General features: G+C 46.0%; 1 protein-coding gene across 50 annotated transcripts in view; it reads right to left on the reverse strand.

Moving 5' to 3' along the window:
- Positions 1–12292, reverse strand: part of LOC144111913 (uncharacterized) — a 420777-nt gene that overhangs the window by 334370 nt on the left and 74115 nt on the right. For 44 of the 50 annotated variants that reach the window (XM_077645003.1, XM_077644993.1, XM_077644977.1 and 41 more), the window contains one exon: positions 10820–10991. In XM_077645003.1, coding sequence (XP_077501129.1) covers positions 10820–10991 — 172 coding nt within the window. The remainder of the gene's footprint in view (positions 1–10819; positions 10992–12292) is intronic. The other 6 variants (XM_077645002.1, XM_077644982.1, XM_077644966.1 and 3 more) reach the window with 1 other exon arrangement.

Consider the following 12292-nt stretch of genomic DNA (forward strand, 5'->3'; position numbering starts at 1 on the left):
TAGAATGCAGATAACTAACCAAAATTTGGTCACGGAATTTTGTAGCCTGAGAAAAAAAAATTATGATCATTTGTACCGCTATTTTACTGGGGCTCATTACTGTTGTATCAACTCTTTGTAAACTTGCATCAAAGATAATGAAATTCTGAATAGACACCTGCAAGCTACATATTCTAAAGAATATACGTGCCAAGTTTCATTGCGATATGAAAAGTGGAAGTACAAAAAACCCTGTGCGCACACTTGAAAATTTGCTCAAAGCTGCAAAAGGAGAAAAACGCATTTCAAAATTTGAGAACTCTGTATTCAACCAAAAGATGCTGAAACTGCATGAAATTTGGCAGGGAGAGGCATGGGCTATACAGAAATCATATCCCATTACTAGAACTCCCCAGCACCATAGGTCACTCCCTCATGGGCCTTGCGAGTAGAGTCCTCAACCAGAGCCTTCTTCGCCATGCTGCGGCGATGAGCTCGTGCTTCAGCAGTCTGCCGTTGAGACATCTTTTGGATGCGCACGTTGTCTTTACACTCACTGAGCACAAGAAATTTCTTAGGTGGAACAACTCCAAGCTCCTCCAATACCTGTTCTAAGCTAGTGTGTGCCCTATTGAACCACAAGACCGCAAGGGCTTTGGCTGTCTCGACAGCAGTCCGAGATGCAAACCTTGTCTTCGGGCACAGCAACCAAATTTTGCTGTTCAGACTCTCTGCTGCATTTTGAGTTTTCCCTCAAATGCAACAAGCCAGCAGCTTGTCCTCTGTAAGCCGCTTGAATATAGGGAGCAGCGCCTTCCCTTGAGCTTTCGTCAAGAAGGGTGTGTGGGCGGGTGGAGGCTGCCCAAGAGCTTCCGCTCGCTTGTGTTTGCCCCATGATGATGCGCCCTCCGGACAAAACTTGTGGCTACTAGCCCCAGCACTAGAGCAAGAATGCAAATACGAAGCCTAAATACCGCAGTACACTGCACGAAGATCACCCCTGTTGTGAGTTTTTGCTATCTGATAGTAGGTCTGCAGCTTTTGTATTGTTGGGTCCTTTAGCTTTTCTCCGCGTGGAAGTGGAGTCTTCAGCTGCTGAAGGGCTGTTCCTAGGCGCTTCGCAAAGTGATTGGTGCAGTCCTCTTTCTCTATGGTTGTAGCACCATACACTTGAGCCTCGGAGACAGCTGTATATGCCTTACTATCTCCATCACTCAAAAACTTTGTGAAACGCAGTGGCGTCTCTGCCAAATACGAAGTGCTGCCTCCTTCTCCATTCCATGTGATGAGCATTCCACATTTTTCTCGCACATGGGGTGATGGAACGCTTGCCAAATCTCTTCACTGCTTTGTGCAAAAATTCAACAGTACTTCAAAATCGAGGCACAGGCCACTGTCAAGGGACCCAACAGTACCCACACCATTGCAACTTTTATGGCCCCTCTTCTGCCAAGTGCCGTCGTACATAACAGCGGCATCTGCACCGCCAATTTGAGCCTCGATTTCTCGGGCCTTGTCAAGATTTTTTGTGGCAGCATTCACAGCGGCGGAATGCACCTTCTTTGCTATTGCATGGAAGGACTTCTGGTGCATCGGTTTTGGAAGGCTGATAATAGTGCACAACCGCACGAGTTGATCGTAGCCAGCACCGATTGCGCGAGCGGCTACAACAGCCTTCACATTTACAGCAAAGCTGTCGCGCGAGCTCCCGCTCATGTAACTTCGCTGCGCGCTTGTGTCTCCGCTTGCCGCCGCGTCCGTGCTGACGTTTCCGCTTGCCGCTGCATGCCTCGAGGTGTATGACGACGATAGAACTGATTCGAGGCACTGACTGTTTCCGCAGCAAAGTTCTAGGTACAAGGAAAGTCCCTTGCGCTTTCGGGGCGACTGCCGGACGGACGCACAGTTGGCACTCTCGACAAACGGGGCACTCCGCGCCTTTCATGAGCACCGTTAGTTCATCAATGTCACAAATGACCGCACTGGACGAGCTGTCGCATCTTTTTTCTTCGTTTTTGAAGAGACCAATCTTCTTCTCAGATGCACTAACAAAGTGCACGGCGGAGTCGATCTCGTCGGAGCCACTGCCGTCGTTAGGCATGGGAGGCTTCGGGACGCTCTTCTCGCAAATTGTTTTTGGCGTCGACTTGCACCTCCTCCCTTTGAATTTATATTTGGTACGGAACTTTTGCACGCGAACATTGCGCTTTTTCGGACTGATCATGATTACACCGAAAAAAACGCAGAAGTGATCGTGGAAGTCTCGCGAAGCTCACAACAGGGAAAGAAATAGAAGAACCTGTGCATAGGCTTCGCTGCACAAACCGGCCGCCCGGAGCCAATGGCAGCGTCGGAATCGCACCATGTGATCAAACAGAGGCTTGAAAGCGACGACAAAATTAGCTTTTTTTACTATTTTATACCGAAAATACGAAACTGGCAGCCGTTTCATGAGCGAGAATAACGCTCGGCCTATCTCCGCCAAGTGATCGCCATGGCGTGCGGCGAAGGTGCTTTGCATGGCAGGCGCGCAAATATGGGCAACTTTCGGGGATATTTTCGGTTTCTCCGCAGACCATCACTCATTCAGACACACTATTTACTAATTTCTGGTGCGAATATTGCTTTCATTTTTCGAGACAAGGTAGCTGAATGCCTAAAAATTTTAAAACAATAAAAACAGAAAAATGAAAATAAAAAAATCTCGTTTTTTCACCCGCATGTCCCCTTAATTGTAAATGCACAGCTGTTCTTTTCAGCATTTTATTATTATTATTATTATTATTATTATTATTATTATTATTATTATTATTATTATTATTATTATTATTCACATACCCTAAAGGCCCTTTTCAGGCATTACATTGGGGGGGGGGGACAGTTAAAAATAAACAATACTCCACACATAATTCTACAACCAACACAAATCCAAAACAACAGGCAAAATCGAAAAAAAGTACAGAAAATTCAAAGTTGAGCATATGCAGAAATCGAGCCTTCCTAATAAGAATTTGTAAAAAACACTTTAGTTTTTGCACAAAGGCATCATGATTTAAGGTGAAGACAACATCACCCGGTAACTTGTTCCAATGATGAACGGCAAGAAACAATGGTGAATGACTAAAGAGGTGGGTACGTGCGAACATGGGTTCGATTTTGAGAGCACAGAAAGATACGGTGGACGGGTCTAATATAGTATGAAGCGAATGAAGAGTGACTGTGATACAATCTGTGAAAGTGTGATAATTAGGGGTGAGCGAATATTCGAAATTTCAAATACGAATCGAATATGTTTCACATTCGGTTCATATTCGTATTCGAGAAATGATATTCGTGAATTTCCGAATATTCGAAAATTCCCGAATACTCGGCAACGATCGTAACCGCGCCGACTTTCGTAATTCACAAGGGTGGAAACTTGGGCGAGTCGGTAACGATGATCCATGGTATATGGGGAGCGCAAAAACGGCACAAGGGACAAAGAAAGACGGACAACACAGGCGCTAACTTGCGACTGAAGGAAACCTAGGCGACCAAAACGAACGTGGACCGTGAGGGGAACCAGGCGCATGCGCTCGGAAAGATAAAGAAAACCAGGTGAACGAGGAACAACGGACATGCACGACTCAGTTAATCTTTAAGAAGGCCAGCTCTCTTTTCGACAGGGAGATAGACGGCTTGCTGACACATTTGTCTTGCAAGGCAGCGATGCGAGCTGCTTCTATAATCTCGCGAGTCAACTGATCCCAATGTCTGGCGACGATCGAGCACTTGTCCAGATATGGCACACAACCACATTCCTTACAGTGTAAAGCCAGATTGCTGCCAGTAAATGTTCTCAAATTATTATTGTGTTCGCGAAGTCTCTCATTTAAGCACCGACCAGACTGACCAACATACCGCTTGCCACAAGAGAGAGGGATGTCGTAAACAATGCCTTCAGTGCATTTCATGAATTTCTGTCTGTGCTTAATGGTGCACTGCATCTTTTGGGGACGTTTATCGGCGGGCAAAGTTTTTTTGGATAGCGCTCTCAGTTTGTCAGGGGCAAAAAAACGACAAGAACATTAGCTTTTGTTCCAATTTTCTTGAGGTTATGGGACAGGCAATAGATTTAAGGAATAACAGCAATTTTCTCCTTCTTTCTTTCCGAGGGCCCGGACGGTAGTAAACTTTCCTGGCGCTTCTTCTTCAGTATTCGTTCAGCGACAGAAACACAAATATCAGCTGGGTAGCCTGCTTCATGGAACCTTGCAATCTGTTCGTGAAAGCTCTCACTTATCAGATGGGGGCATGACTTTTCTAGAGCGTTGTTCTAGAGCATTAATTAATAATGCCTCTTTTAACGAGTTTTGAATAGGCAGATGTGTAGGGAAGAAAAACACTTTGTGTTGGTGGTATCGCCCGAGGACTGCCAAACCATTGCTAAACTTCCGGTCTGGCCATTCTAAGCTCATAAAGGAGGGCATTGCCGCATCTTGCCTGCAATCAGCTCTCCGGAAATCTTGCCATGAAAGGACGCAAGAGAGCATTTTGGCGCAAACAGGCAGGTTACGTGTGAACGGGTACCCAGATCAACTCATTTCCAGGGCAGCGGAGAAACTTCTTAGGCAGCTCAAGAATGGGGCTCAGCCGAAAGAAGCCAAAAAGAAAAAGCCGGCTGTTGTCCCGTATGCACACTGCTTGTCACATGGACTGAAAAAAGTTGCGGGTAGATACGACGTTGATGTCGTCTTTTCTGCCCCTAGAAAACTTAGCGCAATGTGCAAACAGGTGAATCAGAGGCACTACGGCAAAAGCAAGAGGGATGCTTGTCAAGTGCGTCATGTGTCGCCATCAATACCTTGCGAGGTAGGGGTGGCATACCAGGTCCCCTTCTCTTGCGGTGCCATGTACAATGGCCAGACTGGCAGGTGCGTTAACAAACGCTTGATGGAGCATGAAAACACCAGAAAAAATGACCCCCTGTCTCACACAGGCTCCCACAGCAGGCAATGCCAATGCAGGCATGAAAAGGATCATGCAGAAAGGAGAGCTAAAGGGGACCCCCTTGCCAAGCCTTTCCAGTGCAAAAAATGCCAATGTGTTCCCGATTACAAGAACACGCGCATCCTGTTCCGACATAACAATAAATTAACACGCGAAGTTATGGAAGCTTGTTATATTTACCACAACGACGCAAAATGTATCAGCAGCCCTTCCATAATGTTATCCGAGAGGGAATTGAGCTATCTAACCTCCCACGTGCCTTCCAGATAACTTTTGTTGGTTGATTAGTAGTTCAGCATTTGTATTTATACGCTTTTCGTTCTTCAATAAAAAACCAGTTGATAGTCAGCGCCTGTTTGTGCTAGTCCTTCGTCTTGTGTCCCATTCGTGTTGCGCTGAGAGCGAAAATGTCTTTCTTTGTCCCTTGTGCCGTTTTTGCGCTCCCCATATACCATACACTTTCGTAAATCTGATTGTTGCAAAAACGCAATATCTGGGCAAATTATCTGAATATAGAGTTTAAAGTTCCAGGAAAACAATATAAAGGCCCCGTTCTCTTTCTTCTCCATCGTTTATCGCGTGGACTGATCGAATTCCGATGCCGCTACGCTTGACCTTATGCGCAATTCCTCAAGTGGGCTTTCCCACATACCACACGTGCTGCGAACAACACGGGGGACGACCCACTTCTGACAATTGCAACGCAAAAGCGCATTTATTTTTTTATCCTTCCGTAATACGTTATCTAAATTAATGCCCACACCCATGGCAATCATTCTGTCACCTTAACTCTCTGAGCGTGACGACTGCCATCTTGTTTTGGTCAACTACGCTGTGCGGGAAAGCCTACTTGCGGAATTTCGTATGAGGCTCCCGAAGGGGCGAGTCGAGGTGTCACAACAGGACAAGCGATCCTGTAAAAATCCCGCGTATTGCATGGTGCACTGTAACCCATGCCCCTCTTAAATGAGCCTAACGGCAGGCGTGATAATGTTCGGAGGGCCCCTGTCACTAGGTCAAAAAAATAACCTAGGCACGTAGTTTTGGTTTCTGAGCTTGGCCATTCGCCCGTGGCAACGACAACTGTCGGCCTGCGCATTCGCCAGTAGTCCAATCTCAGCACCGTGCTGCTTTCAGACGCTGACTGACACGTCGTTTGTCATTTTTTTTCCCCTTTTTTAGAAGCAGTCTCGCCATTCCGATGTCAATGTGCGTTCCCATCTCGCTTACGTTCGCGATGTCTTCCAGCACGCCGAAACTCGGTGCTCGTCACGGGATTACAGGTGTTTGCACGGTAGAGCAGCCTCATAAGACTACCGCATTTTTGGTTGTTGTTTTTTTCGGGGCCGCGGGGCATTTTATAAATTGACCTTCAAATATCCTGGGCACTTCTGTCGGTTCTTTGAACTCTGAATTAATCAGGTTTTACTAGCCGTCATGTTATGTTTGTTTCCAGTCTTGTCATGTTATGGATTGCATTTTGCCTGACCACATTACAGGTTGGATACTGTTATGCAGTTCAACTAAGTAGTATACATTTTTGCACACATCATGTTTTCTTTTATACGGTGCTCAGGCAGTCTAGGAGAGCAAGCTGCCGGGCTAGTTGGTGATGCATGTTGTAAACTATAGGAAGCGCAGAATACCGGACGACGGACAGAGTACTCTGTCTTACTCTATCCGTCGTCCAGTATTTTGCGCTTCCTATAGTTTACATCAGGCAGTCTAGTTTTGTTTATTTCAGTTGCAAAAGCCATACACTACTTTGAAAAAAATATGAGCAACAATTTTTGCTTGTTTATCTTTTCTGAATTTATTTTTTGTGCTGACCAGATATTCGATTCGATATTCGAAGCCATTTTTTCTTCATATCCGTATCTGATTCGTACTTGAAAATTTCGATATTCACACACCCCTAGTGATAATGATGCCACTATTCTTCTCTTTTCGAGTGATGATAGCTTTAGCGACGCTTTGATTGCAGTTATGCTGGACTGACGTGAATAGTTTTTAGTTATAAATCCCGCTGCTTTATTTTGTATTGACTCCAGTTTGTGAATTAAGTACAATTGATGCGGGTTCCAAATTAATGATGCGTATTCTATTTTTGAGCGGACAAGGGTAGTGTAAGCTAAATGTTTGGTGGCAGGATCAGCTTGGTGCAAGTGACTGCTGATGAAACCAAGTACTTTAGATGATTTACTGACAATTGCATCGATATGGTTATTCCATGTTAGATCAGATGAAAAATGAACACCTAGGTATTTGACAGCGGAGACATTCTCAATGGGAATACTATTCATGGAATAACAGTGATTTTGAAGCTGATTATTGGTGGTGAATGTTATAGTCTTTGTTTTAGAGACGTTAATTTGCATTTGCCACTGTTCACACCAAGTGGTGATTCTGTCCAGGTCTGTCTGCAAAGAGTTGGTGTCATCGGGGTTGGTAATCTGTCTACATATAACACAGTCATCAGCAAATAATCTAGTACTAGAGGTAATAAATTCACTTATATCATTAATGTAGATCAGGAATAAAATTGGTCCAAGCACCGAGCCTTGCGGCACGCCATATTTTACCACGGTTTGGAAAGAACAACACCCATTTACACAGATATATTGGTAACGTTTGGTAAGAAAGTTAGTAATCCAGGTGATAATATACCTGTTAATGTTGAGAGAATTTAGCTTCAGTAATAAACGTTAATGGGGCACCTTATTGAACGCTTTCGTGAAGTCAATAAATATAGCGTCAATCCTTAATTTATCATGCATGGCATGATGAAGGTCAGTTATTAATTCAAACAACTGTATCTCACACGAATGACCATGCAGGAAACCATACTGATTAGGGGAAAAGAAGTTGTGCTCGGTTAAGTATTTCATTATGGCCGATGATATGATATGCTCCAACAGTTTGCAGGGTATACTGGTTAACGAGATAGGTCTGTAATTTGTTAGCATGGATTGGTCACCTGATATAAATATGGGAGTAACACGAGCAAGTTTCCACGACTCAGGTACGCACCCGGTGTCAAGAGATTGCTGGAACAAGGCAGTAAAAATGTGAGGTACAATAGGTTTTGTTAATTTTAGCAGTTTAGGGCATATACAGTCTGGACCAGGCGACGAGTTGATTTGTACTCTGTCGATAGCGTTCTCTATCCCTTCACGAGTGATGGTAAGATTATTCATGGTGGCACTAATAGAAGTGAGGTCAAGATCAGGGGGGATTGGCATCTCTTCAGTGAATACGCAACTAAAATATAAATTAAATTCTGTTGCTGCTTGTGATGGCGAAAGGTGCTCGTCATCCTTTATAATTGATAAATTTCTAGCTGAGGACATGGAATTTATTACTTTCCAAAATTTCTTGGTATTATTTTTTAATAAAGCCGACCTATCGTAATTAAAAAAATTGTCTTTAGCTGCTTCAATCTCTTTCTTGCATGCTGCTGCATGATTCCTGCAACGCTCTCAATCACCATTCGAGGCAGTCTGTTTTGCTCTATTGACGCATTGCTTTACTTGTGAAGTGAACCATGTATTGTGCGTCGATGGGTTGGTTTGGTTTGGTTTATGGGGGTTTGACGTCCCAAAGCGACTCAGGTTATGAGAGACGCCATAGTGAAGGGCTCCCGAAATTTCGACCACCTGGGGATCTTTAACGTGCACTGACGTCGCACAGCACACGGGCCTCCAGAATTTCGCCTCCATCGAAATTCGACCGCCGCGGCCAGGATCGAACTCACGTCTTTCGGGCCGGCAGCCGAGCGCCATAACCACTCAGCCACCGCGGCGGCTTGCGTCGATGGGGTAATGGTAATTTTTTGATTATATTTATCTTTCAGTTCAATTAGCTTGTCATGGACTGTTCTCCAATTTTTCGCGCTTTCACGACAAAGAAATGTGTTTAAGAATTCTTCGGAAAATGACGAAAGCTTGCTCAAGATTTGGTCGACATTTGCTCGCGTATAATCGTATATGACCTTATTCTGCATTTCAGGCTTTTTAATTGGTAGGGCGTACTAAGCATATGGAATCACACTGTTTCTAAATCCTGACGGCAGCGGTCTGGCGGCAGCTGCGCATTTTCCGCCGCTTGTGGTGCCGCACCGCTCAAAATCCGCAGCACAAGTTCACTACATGCGGGTCACCCACGTACTGAAAACGAGGCTTGCACAAGCGCTGGCACTCTTCGCTTCTCCCCTTGCCAACGTCAAAAGGTAAACACACTGCTGCACAGCATCTTCGCGCACTGCCAAGAAATGCAAAACGGAGGGAAGCATTAACGACTGACTTTTTTTTTTTTCAAATTCTTAGGCAAAAATCGGGGGTGGGTGGGTTCATTACGCGAGTCAATACGGTACATATATCGTAATGCAAATGGTTCTTGTCAGTTTTTTCGAGGCCATTCGATAATTCGAACAACGGATAATTCAAACTTTTTTCCCGGTCCTGTGAAGTTCGAATTAACGAGCTTTTACTATACGAGCAGTGCAGAAAAAACAGTCGCACAACTCTGCTCTCAGCGGGTGCATATACAGTAGCACTACCTCCGGCCAAATCACAAACCCCTCATGTCCTGAATGCAATCAAGGGCCATATGAACTCCCTCTCCTACAAATGCAACGCCACCGATAAGCTTGGTCAAAGACTTGCCTCATCAGTGAAACAAGCAACCATGATTACATCTACACTCAATGAAGAAACATCAAATGAAACAGTGCATCTCTTTGTAGCGACTTGCATTTTTCCATTCTTCCAATGCTATGTGTCGGAAGAATAGACCAAATGCTTTTCTACCCTTGGCAGCCGCCCATTAGGGATAACATAAAATGCCAAGCCCAAGCACGTGACAGGGCGGTCACTACTGTCCTTGGGGTCCAAGGCAAGTGAGCACCAGTCGTTTGCCCCAGAAGTCCTACTCCCAGCACCGAACATAACAGAACCTGCAGCACCCACTGCAGCTGGAAGGCACAACTTTTGCTATTTGTATAAGAATGTCTCAATGACAAACTTTGCATGGAAAAAAACCTGGATGCTAAAAGTGTACCGCTGTTCACAAACTTGGACCGTAACTTTATTATTACAGAGGAGAGGTGAGCTCTCCTGGTTCAGCCACCAATACATTATTCCTGGACTATGCCTGGATGCCGGCTCTACCGCAGCAATCCACTGGCAGCAAGGCCCCGAGATGGATGCAGGAGCAGCACTTTGCGTAAACAGCCGCGACGCCAGCAACCTTGTTACTTTTACCGTGTCAAGCTAAGGATGGCATTGCTGTTGCTCTGTGAATATGTTGTAGCACACAGCGCTCAATAGCTTGCCTGCCAGGAACACAGTACTCAAGCCCATCCTGGAAATGTTTTACTTTGGCTCGCGATAAGCCAGGCGAGTTGTGGCTTGCAAAACCTACCAACAGAGGGCTGGACTCTGAAACCTGGCTACTTTCTTCACCTGTGATGTACTTGATTATGGTGCAATCAAGTTTGTTAGCAAAGGAACACAGGCATCTGCATACACTCAACAACTCGGCAGCTGAGCCCCTCTAATAGCAGTCAAACAGTAGCAGTGGCCACCTTTGCTCCAAGCAGCATCTAGAGAAAACAGCAGCTATACCTAGCTTCACGTCATGCAATGCTCACAGCGCCCAAAGGAAGTGACAGTAATCAAGTGAACACAAGTGCCAATGGCCATTTTCAGCACCTGCCTAGCAAGGTACTGCACCTTGTTCTGTCTTCCTTTTTTGCTCAAGCGGTGCCAAACACCATCACCCTTTAAGTTGGTCAACCTGCAGACTCCAAAACGGAAACGCTCCACTGCTCAATGAGCACCCCCCAACTTACCTGTCTCAGTGGATGATGAGCCCTGTCGGGCCAGTGCGGGCGGCTTGAAGGCCCCACCCTGGCGAGCTCGAATCACTGCTTTCTTGGCAGGGGCGGGGCACTGGCCCTCCGGCATCACAAGCACAGCTTCCTCGCCAGCAGGAGGACTGCCTTCCGCCTGCAATGGCAGCACCTGCAGGAGACACCACAGCATCTCTCCTTTCTTCGCAACTGCTCTCGTTCAGACACCAAACCGAAGCACAGAGTGCAGCAAGCCTAACACAAAATAACTGCCAGGCAAGCAGGGAGAATAATAACATGTGTCAACTGCCAACTAATGCAACACAAAATGCAGCTATTAGTGCCAGTTCTCTGCCCCGAGAGAGGGCAGAGACCTTGTGAGTTTTTTCCTATGCATCTCCCATTTACAACAGTAGTCAGTGGCCAACGGTGTCAGTGTCACAGTATGTTGAAGCCGAGAACCTCCTCATTCACCTACTTGCCAGTGAGCAACACAATTTCTGGTACACAGTCCATGAGTTACACATGTTTAAAAGTTGAAATTTTGCACCTTGCAGACTGTTTACAGGTGCAGACTATAGAGTATAACATGCAGTGCCCAACATTATCCTATACTTGGGCTGTGCTACCGTTATGTGTCTATAACTGGCTGGACAAGGAAATGCTGGGTGAATATAATGTAACAATTCCCAGAATCGATTCCATTTCTGAATTTTCCCCCCTCTGCCACTGGCTAAAGCGACACCACACCCTGAGTTCACTCTTCGTTACTAGCTCAAGCCCAGGGCCCTGTCATGTGTATGCGTCAGTGGCGTGGGTTTAATTATAACATGGCTACAAGTAACCGGCCGACTCAGCCATGGGTCTCATAGAGCAAGAGTGAGCAACTGACTGCTGGGTGGCGGTGCCAAAGGGCGGTGCAGCCACGCTGGTGGCAATGGCTGTAGTTCCAGCCACTGACACTACACTCCTCCCCCCTTGAATGACATAGACCCAAAATTCTGCGATCACTGCTGTTGCGCATTCGGTAAAAGATGGCGTATACAAGTCGGAATGCTTGCTCAGAGGCAGGGTTCAGCTTCAGACAGCAGAGAGACTTCCGGCTACGCTGGGGTGGTTGCTGGCGAGGATGCTACAGCTTTACGTCATACAGGCCCTTCCAGCAACGTCGGGCTGGCTGCAGGGTGGTGTCCTCCTGGCTGTCACTGGCAGCCCCGCTGAGGTACACAGCTGATACACAGGCCAGCGCCACCTACGTCCATCCAGCATACGAACTTCGTACGAAAGAGGTCCAGTGACCGATAAAACTACTCCGAGCATCATACTGCCTTGACAGTTCCTTGCATACACCGCATCTCCAGGACAAAACTGCCACACTCGTGATCCATCCATGAGGTAAAGCTTGAAAGATGCTTCAGCCAGTGCACAATCTGGGTGCAAATGAACCACTGCAGGCACTGCCCTATCAAAAGT

Source organism: Amblyomma americanum, unplaced genomic scaffold (assembly GCF_052857255.1).
Source record: "Amblyomma americanum isolate KBUSLIRL-KWMA unplaced genomic scaffold, ASM5285725v1 scaffold_13, whole genome shotgun sequence".
NCBI classification, from domain to species: Eukaryota; Metazoa; Arthropoda; class Arachnida; order Ixodida; family Ixodidae; genus Amblyomma; species Amblyomma americanum.